Here is a 25,265-nt window from a genome sequence, read left to right as displayed (position 1 = left end):
AGTTGCAGGTTGAGGAGGTGGATATTTTGACCACCTTGATGGAAAACGGCTATGAGCTGACTGAGGAGGAGTTCACAGAACTCGAACGTGATGCGGATTACCGGAGCAAGTCTTCAATTGAAGAGCCTCCCGAGTTAGAATTGAAGCCACTTCCAGATCATTTGGAATATGCTTATTTTCAGGAGGAATCTAAGTTCCCGGTAATTATTTCTTCTTCTGTTACTACATGTCAGAAAACTGAGCTTGTAACCATGCTGCAGGCCCATAAACCGGCCATTGCATGGAAAATTCACGACATTAAGGGTATTAGTCCCTCCTATTGCACCCACAAAATCCTAATGGAGGATAACTCTAAACCTGTGATGCAACGACAAAGGAGGTTGAACCCGCACACGCAAGATGTCGTGAAGAAAGAGATCATTAAGCTCCTCGATGCAGGTCTGATTTACTCGATCTCTGACAGTCCTTGGATTAGCCCGGTACACTGTGTACCTAAGAAAAGTGGTATGAATGTTACCACTAATGATAAAAATGAGTTAATTTCCACTAGGACTGTCACGGGGTGGCGTGTTTGTATTGACTATCGAAAGTTGAACGACGCCACACTCAAAGACCACTTCCCGTTACCTTTCATGGATCAAATGCTAGAGAGGTTAGCGGGAAACAGCTTTTATTGTTTTCTTGATGGTTTTTCGGGCTATTTTCAAATTCCTATCTCGCCCGAGGATCAGGAGAAAACTACTTTCACGTGCCCGTATGGCACATTTTCATACCGACGCATGCCCTTTGGCCTTTGCAATGCTCCGGCCACTTTTCAAAGGTGCATGATGGCCATATTCCATGATATGATAGAGGATTGCATGGAAGTGTTCATGGATGACTTTTCGGTTTTCGGTGACACTTTTGATTCATGCCTTCTTAATTTAGAACGGATGTTGGAAAGGTGTGAAAAGTCTAATCTTGTGCTCAATTGGGAAAGGTGCCATTTCATGGTTCAAGGGGGCATAGTTCTCGGGCAAAAGATTTCCAAGGACGGTATTCAGGTGGATCCTGCGAAGGTAACGGCTATTAAGAACCTTCCACCTCCCACCGATGTTAAGGGAGTTCGGAGTTTTCTCGGGCACGCCGGTTTTTACCGGCGGTTTATTAAGGATTTTTCTAAAATTGCTAACCCGATGAACAAACTCCTCGAAAAGGACACACCGTTGAATTTTTCCGAAGAATGCCTAAAGGCATTCAATTTTCTTAAGGAGAAACTGATCAATGCGCCAATCATAATTGCTCCGAATTGGTCTCTTCCATTCGATCTTATGTGCGATGCTTCTGATTTTGCTGTTGGCTCTGTTTTGGGTCAAAGGGTCGAGAAACATTTCCGACCCATTTACTATGCAAGCAAGACCTTGCAGGGAGCGCAATTGAATTATACTATCACTAAAAAAGAGCTTCTTGCGGTGGTCTTTTCATTTGATAAGTTCCGGTCCTACTTAGTCTTGTCTACGACTATAGTTTTTACGGACCATTCTGCTCTGAAGTACCTATTTTCGAAACCGGATGCAAAACCTCGATTGCTTAGATGGATCTTGCTTTTACAAGAATTCGATATCGAGATCCGGGATAAGAAGGGTGCTGAAAATCTAGCGGCTGACCACTTGTCTAGACTCGAGAATCCAAATCTCGAAGTCCTTTACGAATCGAGTATCCATGATGATTTTCCCGATGAATATCTCATGGCGATGGACAAGGTGGACGAGCCATGGTACGTGGACATTGCTAATTTTCTCGTTGGGGGATTCTTGGAAAAAGGGTGGTCGCATCAAAAGAGGAAGAAATTCTTCAGTGACCTTAAGTACTATTTCTGGGAGGCTTCCTATCTTTTTCGTTGTTGTCCCGATGGGGTTATTCTCCGGTGTGTTTCCGGTGAGGAGTGTATGCGTATTTTGACCGAGTGCCATAGTGGGCCTACCGGTGGGCATTTTGGACCCCAAATCAAGGGGCATAAAGTCTATGATGCCGACTTCTTTTGGCTGACAATTTTCAAGGATGCCCACCGGATTTGCAAATCGTGCGATTCTTGTCAAAGGGCCGGAAAAGTCACCAAACGTGACGAGATGCCTCAACAAAGCATCCAAGTTTGCGAAGTATTTGACGTTTGGGGAATTGACTTTATGGGGCCATTTCCGAAATCTCAGAATTATAGTTACATACTCGTTGCCATTGACTACGTGTCTAAATGGGCCGAAGCGCAAGCTTTGGCTACAAACGATGCACGAGTTGTGATTTCGTTCCTTCAGCGTTTATTCTCTCGATTCGGAACTCCTAAAGCTTTAATTAGCGATAGGGGTACTCATTTTTGTAACGCCCAAATGGAGAAGGAATTGAAGCGATATGGAGTTCTCCATAAAGTTTCTACTTCATACCATCCCCAGACGAGCGGACAAGTTGAGAACACTAATCGAGCTCTTAAGGGGATTCTTGAGAAAACTGTGGGGTCAAATCCGAAGGAGTGGGCGAATAAGCTCGATGAAGCTTTGTGGGCGTTTCGAACCGCTTACAAAACGCCAATTGGTACCACTCCTTATCGGTTGGTTTATGGGAAAGCGTGCCATCTCCCGTTGAAGATTGAGCATAAAGCGATGTGGGCACTTAAAAAGTGCAATTTGGATTTGAAGGAAGCTGGACGCCTAAGGGCAGGTCAATTGAATGAGCTTGGTGAATTACGCCTTGATGCGTATGAGAATTCGTTAATTTATAAAGAGAAAACCAAACAATGGCATGATAGAAGGTTAAAGGGCCCGAAGGAGTTTAATGGGGGCGATCGAGTGCTCTTGTTTAACTCTAGGTTGAAGCTTTTACCGGGAAAACTTAAGTCCCGGTGGACGGGACCATTTGAGGTTGTTAAGGTGTACCCATACGGTGCGATTGAGTTGAAAAATGCTAGTGGTACTACCTTTAAGGTGAACGGACATCGTGTGAAGAGATATTTCGATGGTCCATTGGAGATTGATGATAGGGTTCACGTTGAACCCGATCCTAACGTCACTTGAAGTAGGAAACGAGTCTTGTGAATGACTCGGTAATAAACTTCACATTGTTGTAGAGTTTGTATGTTTTTGTGCTTGTTTGATGATATGTGCAATGTGATCATACTCGGATTTTTGTTGGGGTTGTTCGTTGGTTTTTAGGTTGAGAAAATGGGGTAAAATGGCTTAAAAAGTCGAATTTATGGGGTATCAGCACTTGGAGCGCCGCTCCATATCCTTGCGCGCCGCTCCACATGAAAGAACCTGATGTGCCAGATCTTTGAAAAGCCTCGAACTGATTTTTCAGTTGAATGGAGTGCCGCGCGGTCTTTTGGCGCGCCGCGCAATATCCTGGCGCGCTGCGCAGATTGCTGTCGGGCAGCCTGATTTGTTTTTAAATATATAAAAAAACGAATTTTCTTAACCACACAAAATAGGAGTCGGATTTTACAGCCTTTATTCACCCCAAAACACTTATTCTTTATATTCTATCTCACTTTCTTCACATACAAACACATAGATCCAAGAACCCTAATTTCAAATACTTCAATTTCTTGTTCACTTAACTTCAAATCTTGCAAGAATGGTTAACCCTAAGGTCCGAATTTGTTTCCTATCTTATTAATTTCATCTAATTATATGTAATTATTTGCTTAATCTTTGATTTATATGATGAATTAGTGTGGGGTTTGTTCAATTGGGGTTTTGTGTTCTAATTAGTGATGTGTTTTGTTAGATTATGATTGTATGCTTTGAATTCATAATTAATTTTGTGTTTTTAGAAGTTGCAATTGATACTAGGGTTTGTATGTTTGGGAATACGAATTTGTAGGTGATAAAGGAGTTACATGCTTGAAATTGCTCTAGTTTTTGAATTGTTTATGTGTTTTTGAACTAGTGTGGGGTTGTGTTCATATGGGTGGGTCATGTTAGTTTGAATGACTTGATGCAAAATTGGTTTAGTTATGTATGATGCCATGCTAGTGGGGATTAAACATGTGTTTTTGAGTTGTGATGAGTATGTTGGTAGTAGTAATCTACATTGGTAAACATTAGTAAACATGATGAACTTTTCTAGATTTGTGAAAATTAAAAAAGTGTTATGAGTAGTCATGTTTGTTAATATTTTGGTAATGGTGTTAAGTGAGTGTCGTTGATATGATGAATTGGTTTAACTGATAGTATGATATGAGATAGATTTGTGGTCTTGGCATTGTTTTACAAGTGTTATTTGTTGACTTGGAGATTGTTTTCAAAAGTGGATTGACATGAAATATGGTTTGGTTGTAAAGGGTACTTGGTGCTTATTATTATGACTAACACTAACTTTTGAGTTTGGTGTTTTGTTTTCTTTACTTGTTTAATGAATGTAGAGATCGAGAGGAAACCAGGAGCAACAAAGGCAACCACCAAATAATCCTGAATTATGGTTATCCCACATCTCTAATGATGAGGATTTGGAAGAAAGGTTCACAACAAATAGCGCTCGTCTGATTGAGCGAACTTTTTATTTGGATTGGTCTCAACTTTCATCATTGGGTAATAATATTGTTCGGGAGTTGCGCCGTCACTTGTGGGTAGTTTATGCGGGTAATGAGTTGAGACCTTATGAAAGGTTATTTGAAATTAATGAAGATATTTATGAGCAGTTAACTATAGAGTTCTTCTCAACTGTTAGTTGTAGACCGCGAGCCTCTCCGACCGAGGCAGATTTCCTGACATTTAGGCTTGGCGGGCTAGAGCGTCGCATGTCTAAAATTGCGTTGGCTCGGGCGTTAGATTTATATCCTGATTTGACTGATAATGATTTGAAGTGGCATTTGATGAATTGCAGAGTGTTTGGGCAGGAAGTTTTCAGTGAGAGTGAGTATTGGCCAACTGTGGCAAATGATAATGCTGGTCCGTTTAGTTCCAGTCGGAGTGTTCAGTCGATACTTAGACTTCCTGAGGACCGAATAATTTTTAAGATGATTGCTAGTATGTTCGGCGAAAGGATCTTTGGATCCTACAACAAATTAAATTAAGGGAGCCAATCGATGTCCCGTGTATGTTAGGGGTATGGTTGAAAGAGATTGGGACAGATACACGCACGAAACGCCCATTTTTAGGTGGGCATTTGGTCACTAGGTTTGCTCGGGCGTTTTCGGTCCCGACTAGTAGGTGTGATGTAGTGGGAGTTGAGGCGATGCCCACTAATATGTTGTTTTTCTCGAAAGCTGAGTTTATTCGACGAGGGCCAACAGGTTGGGTTTTGTGGTCTGATGAACAGCAACAGCCAGGTGAAGGTGCAGGTCGTGGACGTGGACGTGGGGTTAGTAGATCCACGTATGAGGCAGGTAGCTCGAGTGCTGCGAACGTACAGGGTACGTGGTCAATTGGTGAAGAGAGTTGGAATTCGTTGGTTAACAGTGTAGACGGTCTTCATTTGGAGTATAGGGACAGCATGTCAGCGTATGATGCTCAGGTTGAGCATAATCAGCGGATGTTAGCGGAGCAGCGTAGGCATAACGAGGATTTGATGACTTGGCACCAAAACAATTATGGGTCGATTAACACAACCCTGGGATAGTTTGGAACAGAGTTGGGTCGTTTGGGAGAGCATGTTGACAGGGTAGAGTACGATGTTAGGGGTATTCGGGCCCACAATCAGTGGGAGGTCCATCAGCGACAAATTCAGCGTCAGATGCGTCAGAACCCGGAGGCGTATATTCCGACGCGAACTACCATTCCCGATTATACGTCAGTTACTCCTCCGAGACCGGATCCTTCATATGACCCGTACCAAGCTTGTCAGGATACCTATGGTGTGAATTGGGACCCTACTAGAGATTTTTGGCCGAGGAGTGATTGATTGTTGCGCATGTTATGTTGTATTTGTTTGAAACTATTTCCTTTTCATTTGGTCTGTACTTGAATAATTTTATTTTCTGTTTATGTACTCTGAAACTTATTTGAGGGACAAGGCATTTCGGCATCGGGTGGTGCCACCTTGTCCCATTTATATAGTTCGTATGTTTTTATTTTCTTAGGTTTGTTGGTGAAACGATTTTTCAAGTCTGGCATTAAGTTCAGCAAAACTGCATGATTGATGATATTGGTGTGATCGGGAATGAACGATGTTCTTATGCTGGCAGTCAGTTCAGCGCCATCTGTCACTGGCATTCCGCGATCAGTGGTTAACTAGATAAGTTTTTATATTTTCTTTCTCACATGACCCTTTCGATTTTTATCTATTTTTTTTATCTCAAGTGATGGGGACATTACTTGATCTCAAGTGTGGGGTGGGGGATGTAAAATCTCCCGGGTTGTTTGTTAATGGAATCATCATCATATTAGTTTTGATTTAAAAAAAAAGACTTAACGTTTCACGGGTTTTGGTCGTAAAAAAAAATTGAAAAATTAGGGGTAAAATAAAAAAAAAACAGAAAATTTAGTTTAAAAATACAAAAAAAAAGTAGAAAAACAATTGAAAATTCGGCCAAAACCTTTATTATGAAAATTGGCTTGGTATTTTATGGTATATTTCGTGTTTTTAAAGAAGCCAAAATTGTCCCACATGTTCATTATTTTGGACATGAAATCCTACGAGTTCGGGAAACTCAATAGTAGGTCACCTGTACCAAAACGGGTGTAAACCGTGAGAGAGCGGTGATTGCATAGCGTGATTGTGACCTAATCACGTGCCTGATCACAAACTTTTGGTTACTTGATATAGTAGACTTCCGAAACTATATCATTTTATTATTTCATCATTTAATGGTGTGATACTGTGGGAAGAGGAGCCTAGAGCTTCACCAGTGTTATCCTTTTTAGGAACAATAGCTACGTGCTTGTGTTTGCTTAGACAACACAACCCATAGCCAAAAGCTATGGCACCCAAAGGTTTTTGAGATTTAAATCGAGTGTCAATTGAAATAGATTGGCATTCCCGAGTGACTCAGATCCACTCATTAACGAAGTAAAGTCTATCGACCGTTTCACTTGGTACGTATACCTCTTAAGCTGTACCATTTCATTACCCATCATTTCACGATGAGGTACTGTTAGAGGAGAAAGTCTTGAACTTTCAAAACATGTTCATTATTTTGAATGTGAAATCCTACATGAACATAAAAATTCATACGTAGGTCATCTGCACCAAGGCGGGTGTCAACCGTATGAACATTGATAGTAGCGTGTGGTCGAAACCGGGCCATGTGCTAGATCGAAAACTTTAACAGGGCGATCCTCATTGTTTCTCCTAACAAGGACAATGTCGCACCCGACCACCTAATATAACCACACATGATGTATCTATTCCATCCTTAAGGGAGTTAAGTCTCCCGAACGACACACTTGCTAATTTGTTTCAGAAGATGTAGTCCAGACCAGTTGTAGGGTGACGAAAAATCTTGAAAAGTCATTGCTAAAATCGACTGAAAATCTACCAGGCCTCAACGTCAAACAGGGAAACTGGTAGTCAAAGCTTATCTCAATGAGGGAGATTTGCTAGCCAAATGGGAAGCGCACCATGATACACAAAATGTCAGTGATTGATCAGATTCCCAGTGGATAACCTCTGGAAAGATAAGATATCAGTTTTTAAGCCTGATGAACCTCAATCTTTATGGTTGACTTAACGAATTAGATGATCACCTCATGATTATCGATGATATCTGGACGTATTGTGTATCCTCCTAAGCACATTATTTTCTTACCGACATCTCGCGATGTTAGGTACTGTGGGAGGCTTGGCTTGACCAATTGCGGGGTAGCCCGTGCATTCTTTTGGCACATATGTTCGATTGCTATACTTTTTGGTGCTCGGTTTTCACTTGATTCCCGTTTTTTTTGAAGACTTATTTATGATTCGAGATTCTCTACTTCATCAGTATGGTACGTTATTCGAGATTATCTTTGGTTACTATATCCATTACATATTGATTGCGGTTTGGGAAGTTATTTCGGGGGAATGCAAGTGGGAAACATGGTTGTTATTTACTCCAAATCGTGTCCACGCTAGTTGTTTGTTTGGTTTCTTGTTCGTTTGGTTCTACATACATGTTTGAAGAGTTATTATATGGTAGAAGAATATTATCGAGTTCGATTGCTTGAGGACAAGCAAAACTCTAGTGTGGGGTTGTTTGATATCGCATATTGAATACGCGTTTTACTTAGCGATATCGGGTACATTTTGGTCCTTTTGGATACGATTTGATGTTATTTTGATAAGTGTTGCGAAAGTTGGAGTTCCAAGACCAAGAAGGTTAAATTTGAAGTTATTTGATGGTTTTGGTGATTTTCTATGTAAACGAGTGAAAGAGTTTGGTCCGATTCGAGTTTTGACGAATATTAGTGAGTTTTCAGCTCAGATTCAGCAAAAAGGGCCTGGAGCGCTGCTCCAAAACCTTGAGCGCCTCTCCAGTAGGCATAAAAAGTAGTTCGACAGTTTGCAGGTGGCCAGAAATCAAGTTCACAGCAAATTGCGCGCCGCGCAGTGTAATGGAGCGCCGCGCGGGTATCTGGCGCGCCGCGCCAACTTTAGCCGGGTTCAGATTTTTTCCTATTTAAAGCCCGAAAATTTACCCTAATTACACACTTTCGCATCCAGACAATTTTCAGCAGCTTTTTGACGAACCAAGGTGATTTTTGGGGATTCCCAAGCTCATTCTAACACATCAATCATTTCGGAAACAAGTCTCGATCCGTCTATCATTCAAGAACACAATTTCCATTAGGTTTAATTCTTATCATCATTATGAATACTCTTAATTGTTTATTTGTGATTTTTGTTCTAGCCATGATTGGCTAAGCTTTTAATGTTTGTCTAGATTGAATATTCGTATGTGTTTGGATTATACTTTAATGTTTTATTGATTAATGCATGATAATTATGAGTTTTGATTAAGAACCATTCTTGTGGGTGTTGATTATTGTTACTAGGTTGATTAGTAATCTTGTTTGAACAAAGGGAACCCTGTTTCAATTTAGTACACTAGTTTTCAATTGATCTTAACCAATTGGGTGCTTACTGGACCAAGGGGGTAAACCGGGTAACAAGGATTAAACAAAACAGGAGTGAATTGTGTGAAGCGAACGCGTAACCAATTGAATTTTAATCTTGTAATTTAATTAGTTAATTACTAAGTCACAAACGAACGAGGTCTTTGGTGAAAGGGAACCCTAAGCCAATAAATCCAAGTTTGATGTGTTTGCTAAAAGAGAACTCTGGGTAAACCGACTCTGTAGTTGCATGTATTGATAAATTGAACTAGTGCTTAATAACAAATCATCCGACACTGCGAATAGGAGATCTAGGCGAACATTCTTTTATCCATTGAATTCAAATATCTTTACTTTTCGTCGAGTCAGCATTTATTTTTATAAACTTAAAAACACAAAAATATCGTCTCTTACTTTTAATCAATCTTTGATTTGGCTAATCGTTAAATAGCCACAAAACAAACTATCTCGTACTTTCGATTTTCATAGATTAACTTAGTTTATTTTATTAGTTACAATCTTAATTCTCACGTTTAAACTGTCCTTGGAACGATTTCGGAATTACCAATTTTATACTATTACACGATCGGGTACACTGCCCGTTAGTGTGTAGTAATCTTTTAACCGGCATTTTCCATTATAAATTATAGACACGATTTTACACATCAATTATCTCTCAGATTGTGACGAGCATTCGACTCGTGCATCTCTTGAGGCCGCTTTGAGGGTCGTTTAAGTTAGTATTAGATGCACAGCCTCTCAGGGTGTGATAGGTGCTCGACTGGTGCATCTCTCGGAGTATCTTCGAAGGTGTGACGAGCACAATGCTAGTGCATCTCTTGAGATATGGATAATGCGTATTGATTGTGTTTCAGCCTGACGAGGACGTCGTGAATTTAAGTGAGAGTGTGTAACATCTCATCCCACATCGAATAGAGACAGAAAATATTGGTTCCTTATGAGCTTAAGATTGTGGCTAACTAATATCTCCCACTATGGTTTAAGAATACATAAATTTAAAAAGCAAGGGTCAAACCAAATATGTTAGGGCATTTAGGATTTAGTGGTGCGTAGGTTTCTAAGTATTTTCAATTTTATAGAGGTTAGTTGACTTCATTTTTTTTAATCCTATATTGATTTAATTAATTAACTAATTTTAGTGTTAATTTTTCATTTCATTAGAGCAAAGGACTTTTAAGCAAGGTTGCTAAACTCGTTATTCGCAGATTATCAGTCGAAACTTTGGAATGAATAGTCGCTAATTTGAGGATTAATTGGATTGTATTTTTTGTACATTTAATTATTAAATTTCAAAATTATATGTGAATATAAAAGAAAACTGTAAACATAAACATATACATAAACTTTAATATAATTGTTTAAAATCGTTCATTTTGTTTAAAAGCTTTAAAATTATAGTTTAAATTCATGTTAGAATGTTGATTAATTTTAACTTTAACCGACTTTAATTAACAAATTCGATTTGACCCACTAACTAAGGTTGATGGAAAGATCCTAACGGACTCTAATCTGTAATTAATCGGGAGTCTTCCTAGGTTTTTTTTTTTTTTACCAAAAAAATACAACTGGGAGATTGGAGATGTTCTAGAATGGCAAAATACAATAAACAACCCTGTCCTGCATGTAAAATCATTCCGGCAATAGTACACCAGTTTTCCGTCAGGTGCACATTAGCCTAACCAATACCTACACGCCACGTCACTCCATCGTTCCCCTCAACTAATTCCCCGCGACTCACTTTCTTCTTCCACTGCCAGCATCTTCAATATTCATTATTCCCAAATTACCCCTCTTTTACTCCTTAATTCCAATTTTTATCCCTCATGACCGCCGGCCAATTCAGCTCCACCTCAATCCGACCCTCACCGTCGAAACGGAAATTGCATAAGTACAAGTCAATAACGGATATAATTAATAACTCAAAACGCGCCGTCGTGGAATATGATGACTATAACGACGCCGTTTGCGATCAATGCGGTGCCGGTGACCGGGACAATCAGTTACTACTGTGTGATAAATGTGATAAAGCTTATCATATGACGTGTCACCGACCTATTGTTGTTCGAGTTCCGATAGGTCCATGGTTCTGCCGCACGTGCTCCGATCATCCCCCGCCGCCACTTAAAAGTATATGCTCAAATAAATAATTAATTAATTTATTTATCTAATTGTACATACACACATTGTATGTATACATGAATGATCAGTTACAATTTACAAGGTGTATGTGAATTTAAATTCATGTAATTATTCAAATGTGTATAAATTTCAGGTTTCACGCAGAGTAAAATATTTGATTTTTTTAAAATTAAGAAATGCACAGCTTCACCAGTGAAGAGGATATCTCCTCAAGGTATTAGCTTTTTCCAGTAATATTAATTAATTCATCTTGATTTTGATTAATAGCTAGGGTTGTTGAAGTATTTTGTTAATATTAATGATTAAATCACCTCCAAAATTGCTATGAATCTATCATATTTTTAAAGTTATGTTATTATTATTATTATATATACAAATACAATACAATCCTTTTCAGTAAAATTGTGGCATTGATCATATTGGGTGCTTAAACAATTTAAGTGCCTGTAGAATATGTTAGTCCTTTTCTAGTCATATAGGTTAATGATTTAGTTATCTACTTCTAAAATAAGAGTCAAAACTCCTGCTACGCAATGAACTGATAGACTTACATACATTTCCCATTAATAGTTTTGGTCCATTGAACTGATGATACCTTCTCATTGTAATAGCTATTTTCAAGAAGAAAATACTTTTCTATTTTCACCCAAGCAAATATGTAGAATAGTCGAAAGTTAGGAAGTATAGTTTCGGCCCTTAGTTTGAATGGTGAAGTTGTTGATCAAATGCTCAATGCACGTTTTCACCCTGCTAATCTACCGATGAAAATCAGGGTACTTTGAAGAATCTCAACTCAGATATAATTGTTAGTTTATGGCAGTTTCTAAATTCTAGTTGAGGATTGACATGTTATGATTAAAGTTTTATAGTTAAATGTCTGAGATCTCAGGAGCATAAAAATTGGTGCAGAGTTAATAGTAGTATTTATGATACTTTTAGTAGACAACAACACTCAATCCCACGCTTGTGAGATATGGGGAGGTGAGATGTAGACAAACCTTCCTCTGTCATTGAATAGAAGATAAGTCGTTTCTCCACCCACGTGTAGGGAAAGAATTCTCCACCAACGGGAAGAAAAATATCAATACGTACCTGAGTGTGCTATACGGGGCTCAAGAAAAAGCAAGGAATGCTACACTAAAGGAACGAAAAACATATATATAAACAAATCTAAACATACACACAAACATACATACCTGCCCGCCCGCCCGCCCTCCCGCCCGCCCGCCCGCCCGCCCGCCCGCCCGCCCGCCTGCCTCAAACACATTAATCCAATCACCGAAATTTGGTGAGTTCATTGTCGTGTCAATCGGCGTTATAAGCATAAAAGGAAGTCATTTTGTTAACTTCATAAAACCTATTACTTTCACAATAGATGATGATTCACCATCCCTCGTTATGATTCACTGTCATCAGTCTTTACACGCTATATTCTCATTATCGTTTAGAGAAATATATCACAGCTCCTTATCTCAAACCATAATAGCTTCTAGTTGAAGGTCTAATCTATTTTATATTCTATAAGCCAAAATATAGGTATCATCCTTTGGATCTGTAAAGTCTCTCTTCTTTCATATTTAAACAAGAAAAGTCCTTATTTCGCTGAAACATGTTGGATTCACAATCTTCTACGAGAACTTCACTCACTTTATCTCAGACTACATTGGTTTATTGTGTTTTCTACCAACCCGGTTCAACACCAGCGCACTAAACACATCGAGATTGATATACATATTGTGCGAGATAATGTTGCCATAGCGTTGTTTGTGTTCTTCACGTTCCTTCATCATCCCAATACGCTCGCATATTTATGAAGGGTCTTCCTACGCGTTTGTTTACATAATTCAGATCCAGTTTAAACGTGTGTTCTTCAACTACCGTTTACATTGTGGGGGTGTATTAGACTGTATATATGTTTATATTTAATTAGCTAGTAATTAGAATATCTGGATCGGCCCAACCTGATTGTATAAATGTACTCAGTCCATTAGGGTTTAGAATTTATCTTTGTACTCCAGAAATATCGGTTAGTGATAGGGAATTATTCATTAAGAAATATTTGACTTTAATTAAATTCATAGCCGAATTGTACTCCCTCCGCTTAAGGTCCTCACATTTCTAACCAATCATAAAACATTGTAGGTGGTTAAGATGATACTCCTATTTAATTGGTGATAATTTCTTAAACTGTGTACATTTTCAAAGTGTCCACTTTAACTGGGACAGAAGGACTACGTTTATGAATACACGACGTTGGAATCTTTACCTACCCTGCTCTGAAGGCATGCAGATTTCTTTATTCATATATTCATCACTGATTCATAAAATTTTGTTTTCTGGGAACTTAAGTTTCCAAGTTGCATTAATATAATTGGATCTATTTCGTTAGAGTATGGAAAAGGGTGTAAATTTGTTATCACAATTGAATCTGAATGATACTAGAAAAAAACTTTGATTAAAATGATGGAAGTTAAACATTCATTCCTTACAATGCTGTAAGTCAACGAACTTTGTATTATAAGCTAATCAATAAATTTCGGTTATGACTGAGTCAACAAAGATCAGGTTGTATAAGATTTTCCAAAAGCTGGATTGAAGAAATGAATTATGAAAATAAGAAACTGAACAATTCAGAATCAGAAAAAACAACATATATCTCAGTAAAGGATACAATAAGTTAATGAATTTGTAACTGTTTGAGGAAAATTTGAATTAGTAAACGTCAGTTGGGCACATTTACTTGTTGTTTGACCTCATCTGTGTGTGATATACGCGTATACTTGTATTATCTATATGTTGCGTTTTTTATTTTTCTGTTGGTTTGTACTAGTTCACTCGTTTTGCTCTCATCATCTCGAAACTGTTAGATGTTATTGCCCATAATTTATTTTCTGTTTATGTTTGCTACGATGCACTTCTCATGGTATATATTTTTCAAATTAGCAGATTCTAGGAAACGTAGGAGACGAATTGTGCATCATAAAAAAAGAAGGAGACTACTACCATTTACTCCAAGCGAAGATAATCGCCGCAGGATGGAGCAAATGCGCACTCTAGCTTCTGCTTTAACGTCGCTAAACATGGAATATAGTGATCATCTCACATACTCGTGGGATATGGCTCCAAGATGGGCCAATTTAGCCATTTACGAAAAAGGTGGAATGCAGGTATCTCTACTAAATCGTCTTTCTTGAGTTTATTTCACTGCCTTTCTACACCATAACATTATGCACACAGTATCAGTTTTTGACCAAACTCGTGTGTTGCGCAAGCATAATTTCCAAATCAACGGTTCTTAAATTTAAAAATATATCCAAAACTGATATATTTCTTGTTTTTTAATCACACTACATCTTTAATCGCAGTATCTATAACCTAATGTATGTGTATATACAAAAAAAAATTAATTTTCGGAGATATAAAATGAAAATACTTATGCAGTTCAATCAAATATTTGTTTGATTATATAAGAAATAATCATTATAAGTGTTGGACATTAGCAAAAACACTAAACGAGTAAGTAGAGAAGGTTTTCCACGTTCAGTTTACTCGGAGAGAGCGAGTATCTGTAGATGTACGTGGCCTAACTGGGTTATGCTGTGACCGATTTCAACCCTTTTCTTGGTCACCCCAATATGTGTTGTTAGTAAGGTTTGAACCAAAGATCTCTTATAAAGAGATCAAGACGCCAATCACTTGGTCATCTTGTGATGTTTATATTAGCAAAAACAATATCAACACCAAATGCCATTCATTATTACCAAATATAATTAATATATAGTCATGGTTGGGACTTTGGAGACGGCAAGAAGATGGGGAGGGGTGAAATGATAGTCGCTTCTTTTTTTTTTTACTATACTAAATAAGATATTTTTAGTGGGGGATCAAAATGAAAGGGAGGTGGTTTGTGCAGTACCTCTTTTTTATTATACACCACCAAATAATAATGAATTTGGACTGAATTTTTAGTTCTTTCTTTTGATTTTTGCATCTCACCACCCCCGCCAATCGATTCAGACACACTCGAATTGCAAAACCTGAAATTTTCAATCAGTTCCGAACACGACTGTCGGCCCACGCGCCGCCTTCTTCAGCTACCGGAATTCCACGCGCCGGCGCGTGAGGCTCTGATTCACCGCCGTTCGCTGCCGTTTTCTTCCAGTTCGACTGTCTTGGATCTCCGACCAAATCCCTGGTGAGTATTGGTCTGATTTGTTGCTTTCAAATTTGAGTTACAGTTCATAGATCCTGTTCTCTGTTATTGCAATCTGTTGTGTATCATGGTGTCCAAGAAGAAGAAAAAGTACCAAGATTTAACGGAGACTGCTACTAGGGTTTTGCGAAACCGACCGGTTAGTCGTGGAACAGTGTTTTCATGTGAAAATGGAGAAGTGTTTTCATCTGATTCTGATGGGGATCGTTCATCTCCGATTATGGAAGACGTCGTACGTTCCAATCTGATGGTAGATGAAGTTGATCAGCCAAATAAGAACGAGGGAGATGTGCCAACTGATCATCCTGGAAAGGATAATCGTGATTCAGAAGGGAAGATTCTGAAAACCTATAGTTCTAGAAAGAGGAAGGGTAAAGTGAACCAGCTGATTGAAGTTGGGGATGGTCCGTCAAAGGAAAAGAAGAGTGCTCAATTTGTTCCTTATGTTGGTGATTCTTCTATTCCTGCTAATGAAAAAATACTCCCTGAAGTAATTAAAAAACGCAAGGGTAACAGGAAGAAAGGCGGGTATGGTAAGAATTCTGCTGTAACTGATCATTCTATTGATGATATTGTTGCTAGTAACGATGATATTATTGCTAAATCTATTGGTGAAACTATTGTTGTTGCTAAACCGGCTAGTCCTGTTGTATTCTTTAAAAGTTCAAAAGATGGTAGTTATAATGAAGTTGATGTAAACCTAGTGGCTGCTGCTGAGAATGCTGTTAAGTTATTTAAGAATGATGGTATTAGAGAGCCAATTGTTGTTCCTGATGATTTCTCCCAATTTACATTGGGTGACAATGTAAATTTAATGAATACGCAGGATAATAATAGCGGTGATAAAGATAATGTTGTTTCTGGGATTAAATCTACAACAATGGAAGGGGTTGAGACTAGTGATGGGCAAGGCAATACAAATACTAAAACCCCAAGAGCATGGGTAAATCCAAACATCACTTTTGCTGACTTCTTAAAACAAAACAAAGATGAAGAAGAATTAAAAATGGAGTTCATTCCTCCAGTTTTAATGTCTAATGGTCAAAAGAGAGTAGTTTTCTCCGCTGAGGAGGTTAAGAAGGGCGGTAGTGCTTTTTCTCTTCAATTATATGGGTATTTTATTGGAACTTCTATGGAATATAGGGTTGTTAATGCCCATCTAAGGAGAATGTGGCGAAGGTACGACCTTAAAGAAATCGTCAAAACAGCTGCAGGATTTTATTTATGCAAATTTAATAATGAAAAGGGTATGAAGGAGGTTCTTGAGAGTGGTCCATGGTTAGTTAATAATGTTCCTTTTTTCGTGAATCAGTGGGAACCTGGGGTTTGGCTTGAAAAAATTGAACCTGAAAAAGTTCCAATTTGGATTTGCATTCAGAATATACCCATTGAACTATGGAGTGGCAGAATTATAGGTAAACTAGTTAGTGGTATTGGTAGGCCTATGCTGATGGACAAAGTTACTTCAGAGAGATGTTTAAGTAAAAGTGGAAGACTAGGTTTTGCTAGAGTTTTGACTGAAGTCAATGCAGCTGATGACCTCCCTAGCTTTGTCGAATTTTCCTATCCTGTGATTGGTTCTTTTCCAGCCAAAGTGGGTAAACTTGAGGTGACTTATCAATGGAAACCGCCTTTATGCACTCATTGCAAAGTGTTTGGGCACTCTTTTAATACTTGTAAAATTAGGCCTAAAACAGAAGATGAAGTTTCAGAACAAGTGTTAAAAGACGCTTTGAAAAACAACAATGATGGTGAAACAGTTGATTTAAATAACCAGTGTGTTGAGGATGGCTCTAAAGTTGTTAGTAAGAAAGGAAGGGTATCTCATAAGTTGAATTTTGATAATAATAATAAAAGTCAATGGCAGTCAACAGAAGCAAAAGGTATCAAGCAAAATGCAGTTAAGAATAATCATGGTATTAAAGACAATATTGCTATGGAGGAAACAAATTGGAATGTGGAGTCCCAGAAAAATAATCATGGTATTAAAGACAATATTGCTATGGAGGAAACAAATTGGAATGTGGAGTCCCAGAAAAATCGAAATCAGAATGTTTTAAGGAAAAGAGATAAAGGGAAGGGCATTGATGGTGAAGGTAATAATAAGACATATTCCAAAGATAGAATTGAAACAAACAATCCTTTTTATGTATTAGTAGATGATGAGGGTAATGGTGATTGATGTTAAGTTTGTTAATACTGCTCCGAAATCAGGGTATTCTACATCTCGTTAGTCTCTTACTTTATATCTAGTATAGGTCCTCGAGTTTCGCTCAAATTAGTGTTACTCATGTTGTAATCCTCGTTGTATCATTTCCTTATCAATAAAATTATCTTGATTTTCAAAAAAAAAATAATGAATTTGGACCATTTTACCCTTGGTGAAAATAGTTTATTTAAATAAAATAGTTTACTTGGGAACAGATGAATGTTCTAAAAGTTGGTATGATGATGTATGAAAAAAAGGAGATGGTGTACAAATCACCAAGAACGTAACAAATACATAAGTTTTAAATATATTTCTAAAGACTCATTGTTTAGGAAATACGTTTGTACAACACATGAGTTTGGTCAAAAACTCGTATATACTGTACGTATATCCAGTTTGTTGCATCCTATGAACATAAGGGGGCTACACATGGGCAAAACTACTAGGAACTTTCTGGACTGGTTAGACTGTACCAGGGACCAAGATCGACCTCTGTTTGCAGATAACCTTTATATATTGGGTCTTTGATTACTGTAGACCCGTTGCAGACCATTAGAAGCAACTAGTTGTGGAGCCCTCGCTTCGCGCCGGGGGCTCCGTTTTGAATGCGAGTTAAAAAAAAAGTTTTGATCTATTTTGTAAAAAAGAATTTTTTTCGACATCTAACATTGAAGGGTTATTCCTTTTGTGAAAGTTGCTTCTTTTACCGTTCGGGTTTTATTTAAAAAAAGTTAGTAAAGTGGAGGTTCGATTTGTATTTTAATAAAAGTTAGGGGGTTAAGTTTGTGAAATTTGAAAAAAATATACGTATAAAGTGGGAGTTCGATTTTCTATTTTAATAAAAGTTAGAGGGTTAAGTTTGTGAAAATTGAATATTAGTAAAAAAAAAAAAGTTAGTAAAGTGGGGGTTCGATTTGTATTTTAATAAAAGTTAGGGGGTTAAGTTTGTGAAATTTGGGAAAAAAATATACGTATAAAGTGGGGGTGCGATTTGTATTTTAATAAGAGTATAAAGTGGGGGTGCGATTTGTATTTTAATAAAAGTTGGGAAAAAATATACGTATAAAGTGGGGGTGCGATTTGTATTTTAATAAGAGTATAAAGTGGGGGTGCGATTTGTATTTTAATAAAAGTTGGAGGTTAAGTATGCGAAAAGTGAAAAAAGGAATAGTACTATTCATTTGGCCTAGAATTTTTTTCGACATCTAACATTGAAGGGTTGTTCCTTTTGTGAAAGTTGCTTCTTTTAGCGTTCGGGTTTTATTTAAAAAAAAAAGTTAGTAAAGTGGGGGTTCGATTTGTATTTTAATAAAAGTTAGGGGGTTAAGTTTGTGAAATTTGAAAAAGATATACGTATAAAGTGGGAGTTCGATTTCTATTTTAATAAAAGTTAGGGGGTTAAGTTTGTGAAAATTGAATATTAGTAAAAAAAAAAAAGTTAGTAAAATGGGGGTTCGATTTGTATTTTAATAAAAGTTAGGGGGTTAAGTTTGTGAAATTTGGGAAAAAATATACGTATAAAGTGGGGGTGCGATTTGTATTTTAATAAGAGTATAAAGTGAGGGTGCGATTTGTATTTTAATAAAAGTTGGGAAAAAATATACGTATAAAGTGGGGGTGCGATTTGTATTTTAATAAGAGTATAAAGTGGGGGTGCGATTTGTATTTTAATAAAAGTTGGGGATTAAGTTTGCGAAAAGCGAAAAAAAGAATAGTACTATTCAGTTAGCCTTTGACTTTTAGATACAGGTATATAATTACCGGTTGCATGCTAGACTGGTTTGAAAGTAATTAACACTTGCACAGTCCCGGTTTCTCCTGAATGGTTCCCCTTCTCCCTTTTGATTAATGAAATAATATGGTATATTTCTTACTTGATGGAATATGTAACTAAGTCACCAGTTACATTACATTATTGGAAATGTAATTGTAATTGTAACAGTAATTGTGTTGTATACATTAGTGACGACTTGTTTAATTTGTTAAGAAACAACAAATATGCTGAATTTGTGACTAAAAGATCACATTTTCACCCAACGAATACAACCACTTACCCTTTTTAACTGTGCCGGTCCTTACATGGTGCCCCTTTTATTTGCTATATACGATCTTCATATTCCATAAGTCACATTATATCATACGGGTCAACTTACGTAGCTCTTCTTTAAGGTTCTTTCGAAAGAAGACACGGAAACCTTGGAATACTGCAGAACCATGTTGAAGAGAGGTGAATGCCCTCCACTGCTTGTCATATTCGATTCTTGCGAAGGGTAAATTACTTATAACTTGGTGTTAGTAGCAGAAGTTTCTTATGTTGAAAGGTGGCAATTTTTGACCAATTTAGGCGTAGATCAGTTGATTTGCTAGTCATATTTCATGTGGGTCTAACGGGCAAGTTAGAAATTAAACTATAAAACAGGTCTTGTGAAGGAAACAGGACGATAGTCATCCAATGTTTATGCCGATAATATAATGATTAAATACAGGAACAATATCCAATCCCACTAATAATGTGAGGTATGGGGAATATGATTAACATGTTTAATTATTTAAGTTGCAACTAAAAATTGGATAAAAAATGTTTCTTGGTCGGAGCAGGTAAAGCGCAGTAAAAATTACCCGTTTTGATCTATGAAATAACATGCCAGACCCGACCGTCTTGCTACCTCTAATGCCAAATGAAGTACGAATTATAATTCGTAACAATGGTTGTTTTGGTACAGTTTTACAGTAGAAGCTGATGGACCTATAAAGGACATGACATTGATAACCGAATACATTGGTGACGTGGATTACATAAAAAATCGTAAGCACGACGATTGTGATAGCATGATGACTCTTCTCTTAACATCAAACCCATCAAAGAGTCTTGTTGTCTGCCCTGATAAACGTGGCAACATTGCCCGTTTTATCAACGGAATAAATAATTCTACACCGTAAGCTTTCCATTTCTTTGTATATTTCATATCCTCAATTGTATCGTAGTTGTTGTTTTATTAACCATACAGCAACTATTTTTTTTCAGGGAAGCAAAGAAAAAGCAAAATTTGAAATGTGTGAGATACAGCGTAAATGGTGAATGTCGGGTTCTGTTGGTTGCTACTCGTGATATCGCAAAAGGAGAGAGGTTATACTATGACTACAACGGGTACGAACACGAATATCCCACTCATCATTTCGTTTAGGATCTCTCAATGTAGTTTACTATATGGTTAGTCCACCCATTTTTATCTAAATTACAATTTATCAAAGAGTCACTTTGTTTGCAGTGTATGCAATTTTTTTATATATTAATTTATTTTAGGCATTAAAAGAATCTAAAGTTTATTAAAAGAATTATTTATTAATGGGATCCAAATCAGATTAGATTTGGAATTTACTTCACACTTAGTATTGGTTGTCACTCTTGTTTTGTGTACATATACAAATGTTAAAGATGCTGCAAAATCGTGTGTACGAATGAGCAGTCATGTAATATTTGGAACGTATATAAATATGATTACGTGATCTTTACAAACTTGCATTGTGTATGATAAAATGGAATTAAGAACCCTATCTGCCATTAGACGCATAACATCCTCACTAAAGGAACGACCAGTGTATCAATGAACATTTGGGTGAGTTCAAGGTTTTACTGATAACTGATTACAAAATCTTGATTTGCACACTCAGTATCTTCTTAAAGGTACGTTGAATCTTTACGATGGCAACCTGATACAAAGTACAAGAGACCCTCTCTTGCGACTGGTTAATTACTTAACACACCCAGGAGCTTTGGTGAGTTTCAGTTATACACTTGACTAAAAGAAAATACAGGAAACCAACTACTTTAGTCTTTCATCACCAAAATTCATTTGTTGCTCACAGGCAATACCAACCGTTGTTAGATTGGCGTGTCAAGTAAATATGTTGGTGTAAATGTCACCTAAATCAAAATACATTCTCACTAAAAAAATGTTGATTTTTAAGCTAAAACTATAATGCATCAACAACAACAACAATAAAAGCCAATACCATATGAGTGGTGTATGAAAGAGGTGAGATGTAGACAATCATTCACCTATCTGAGAATAAAAACAAGCCATTTCTCCACCCAGAGTGAAACACTCTCATAAGTAGAGAAAGTCATCTTTCTCTTTATTCGACGAATAAGGAGATTGCTTCCGAGTGGACCTCCGACCAATAAGTAGGATTTTTTTAACAAAAAAACATTAAAATAAAATAAAAGACAAAATTGAGACGCTATGAATGTGATAGAATCAAATTTTCATGAATTTTAAATCCTGCTTGGAATTCATTTTAGGCTCTAAACGGCAGTCAAGACGCCAATAAATCGACGTTTACTGTTGACTCAAAAATAGAGCCAATCTGAAACTATAATGCATGTCAAGCAAAAATGTAAGCGAACAACGGTTTTTTTTTTTTCTCGGAAAGAGAAAAAGAAGATACAATGATCAAATACAAGCGAACAAACCGCCGAGGCTCGAGAACAATAAACTAAATCTAACCAAGCGAAAGCTAACTAAACCCGAGCCTAGACACTCACCAAGAGTATCAAACAAGCTAAACAAAAAGGAAGGGAGAATACAAAAAACCATCCAAAGCTAACAATCGACAACGTCATCCTCTACCTAACAATTGGAACTGACAAAGAGTCTTCATCACCTTTGTTGTTGTTGTCGAAACCACTTTCCGTACAAGCCTTGAAAGAGAAAGTTGATTCAATCCCGATCCTGTCTCTGACGAGAGTATCTGGAGAAAGGGAACCAAAACCATGCTTCCTAAACTTCTCAAAAAAACCAACATTCTCTAACAAACGACCCGAACCCGATCCCAAGTAAGACCACTTGCACGGCCTAGTTGAGACATAAAAAGCAGGGACTTTATATACATGATATTAAACACGAAGCACTTTTTGAAATTCCCAAAATACAAAAAGAACTAGGTTTAAAGAACTACTGTAATAGTCTAGTTACACAAAATAAAAGTTACTAATCCTCCATCTCCACTCAGTACCCCTATATCCACTTAAATTCTCCACTCATTACCCCTATGTGCGCCGCATATTAGCGCCACAAAAAGGTCAGTTTAATTATTATTTATATAAATAATTAATTAATATTAACATCAAAAGTGGCGCTTGTTTGCGCCACTAAAAGGTCATCACATAATAATTTCTTTATAATTAATAATTATTTATATAAAATCAATTGTGGCGTTTGTTGCGTCACAAATTTGCACCGCTAAAAGCTAATTTAATTTCTTTTATGTTTTAATAAAAGAAATTGTGTGTCCCACTGAAAAGCACCGCAAAATATCTAAAGTGGCGAGGTTTAAGTGGCATTCGCAAAAGCGCCACAATAGATCTACAGCGGCGCTTTCTTACCCAACAGTGGCGCTATTTTAGCGCCGCTAAAAGCGATATTTACTATAGTGTTACCATATGCTCAAGAAGGTTTTCCATGTCATACCATGCATGATTAATGGTCACGATCAAAAGTCAATCAAGGTTGTCTATAAAATTAGTAATCGAAACTAACCAGGGAAAATTAATATTTACAAAGGATCATAATGATACACATATCCGACTAGCTCGTGTAGCGCATCAAACAACATCACCATATGAGCCACGCATATTGCGCGCTGAAAGGAGTAGGCGCCCAGTCACGAACCTAGCACACATTCTGTTCTAGCGCTAAGGATACGTATGCATGTCAGGCGACGCTGTAGCTGTCAGAAGACACATGACAGACAAGAATCAGGTCCGACAAAACACTTTTTACTTTTGTCGAGCTAGCTCACACAAGAAAGTACTATTGGCAGGCCACGATCCTTTTAACTCCATTATGTGGCGATAAAAGACAAAAAGGTTTACCCTATAAATTAAGGACTCGATCCACAGCAAAGGGGGTTGAACACTCATTTCCACTTCTACACATATACTATTTTTAGCATCTCAAACGATAGTGCCCCTCTAACGGCGCCACTTTACCCGCGCTACCGGACTCACAACGTATCACTAGACTTATCCTTGATCTACAGGTAACGTTCTATGAACATAAACCCTATAACCTCGCGCGAGCCATCGTTAACCGGGCAACCCGTCGATGGTGGATCTATGTTTAACCACCCCTGCTGAGATCCTCATCTCGTAAGGGGTTACTCACGGTACTCCGGATCGGAGAGTTAAACTCAATTGACCCTTAAATCCCCCTTCATTGATGTCAAGCATGGACCGAACCCGACTCATTTATTCTATACTTGATCAGATCACAAGTCATAGTTGTCTCAAGTTAAATTCCAAGATGACACCAGTTTCAACTTCCTCAAGCTCAGGTTCTGATGCTGAAATCAAGGAAGCGGATTGAATCTTCCCGACGTGCTCAAGCCGCATCAATATCACTCCCCTGAGAGATGCAGTTGACAATTACAATTAGTTACTCCGTATTAACTTCTGTATTCACATATCACCTAATCAAACAAGGTTTTATACATTATTGGTTTTTATAGTAACAATAAACGTGGTATATAACATAAATAGGAGTATATATAAATTAAACGCGTAATGATTTTTAGAACAATGATTAATGGGGTGTTTGGGTGGGGTTATTTTAAATGCTTATTTGATTATAAGCAAACTAGTTATAGCTCATTTTTAAGCTCCCATCTTCTCTTCACAAATAAAAGCAAATAAGCTCAAGAAATAAGCTTGATACGATCATGAATATGTGTAAGTGGGTCAGATGGCAGTTAAAGAAATCAAGTCAACTAATAACATGTTGAACCTCCCATTTTCCTCAAATTTAGTATGCATGCACATGAAAAGGTTCCACTAAGTTTATGCTTTGTTATTTGAATGTAGTGCTAGTTAATATCAGTAGAGGTTATTAATCATAGTGGTAGTTATCATCAATGGAAGTTATTGGTAGTTTTTTACTAGCAACGATTTTTTTTAGCATCAGTAGATCATTTATTTCAACGACCCTCATCATTTGCACGTATCACACACGTTCGGGTGAAAACCCTAACCCGATCGACGGTATGCGGAAACACATCTATTCGGGCAGTGTTCATGGGTAGAGGTATGTGAACGAATCCGGTAAAACCTCCCTATAGGGTCAATATATACCACTATTATTGGTGTTCAATTATTTTAAAGAAAATCATGTCACCCTTAAGAATCGAACCCACGATCTCTCTGTATTCTCTCTATCTCTATGACACAAAGTACATGGGGAACCGTTGGTGGTAGTTACTTTGTTTTCAAGTATATGTACATATCTTTGAAGTAAGAATTTTATAAATGAAAAGTATTTGGTTTAGTCAAAAGTCTATCTGTAACGACCCAACCCGTTAACCAATCAAAACTGCGAAATAAAAAAAAAATTTCGAAGCAGGCGCACCCTGCGCGGCGCGCACAGGGCCTGGCAGCCCGCTGTCCAACTTGTTCCATTTTCGTAAAAAGATCTAACACTTCCCATCATTTTTAGACGAAATGCTTTTCACATCATATTAGTATAAGTAAAACTAACACGAATCAATGATAAAACGAGTTTTACATCGCGGAGCCCACATATGCCCAAAATACCATTAAGTACGAAATACGAGTTTCGACCATAAAAAGTTTAATTGCCAAACGTCACTAGAGCATGGTGTTTGGGGTTAAACTACCCAAATCTTG

The 25,265-nt window shown here is 37.5% G+C and overlaps 1 protein-coding gene across 1 annotated transcript; it reads left to right on the top strand.

Moving 5' to 3' along the window:
• Positions 1-10,596: 10,596 nt before the first annotated feature.
• Positions 10,597-20,998, top strand: LOC139862642 (probable Histone-lysine N-methyltransferase ATXR5). The gene is made up of 6 exons (XM_071851263.1): positions 10,597-11,150; positions 11,296-11,376; positions 14,109-14,329; positions 19,754-19,854; positions 20,308-20,520; positions 20,610-20,998. Exons 1-6 carry the CDS (start codon positions 10,847-10,849, stop codon positions 20,767-20,769), a joined length of 1,080 nt encoding a protein of 359 aa, XP_071707364.1. The 5' UTR covers positions 10,597-10,846; the 3' UTR covers positions 20,770-20,998.
• Positions 20,999-25,265: the final 4,267 nt, after the last annotated feature.

This window comes from Rutidosis leptorrhynchoides, chromosome 8, assembly GCF_046630445.1.
Source record: "Rutidosis leptorrhynchoides isolate AG116_Rl617_1_P2 chromosome 8, CSIRO_AGI_Rlap_v1, whole genome shotgun sequence".
NCBI classification, from domain to species: Eukaryota; Viridiplantae; Streptophyta; class Magnoliopsida; order Asterales; family Asteraceae; genus Rutidosis; species Rutidosis leptorrhynchoides.
This window is presented reverse-complemented; position numbering and strand designations above follow the sequence as displayed.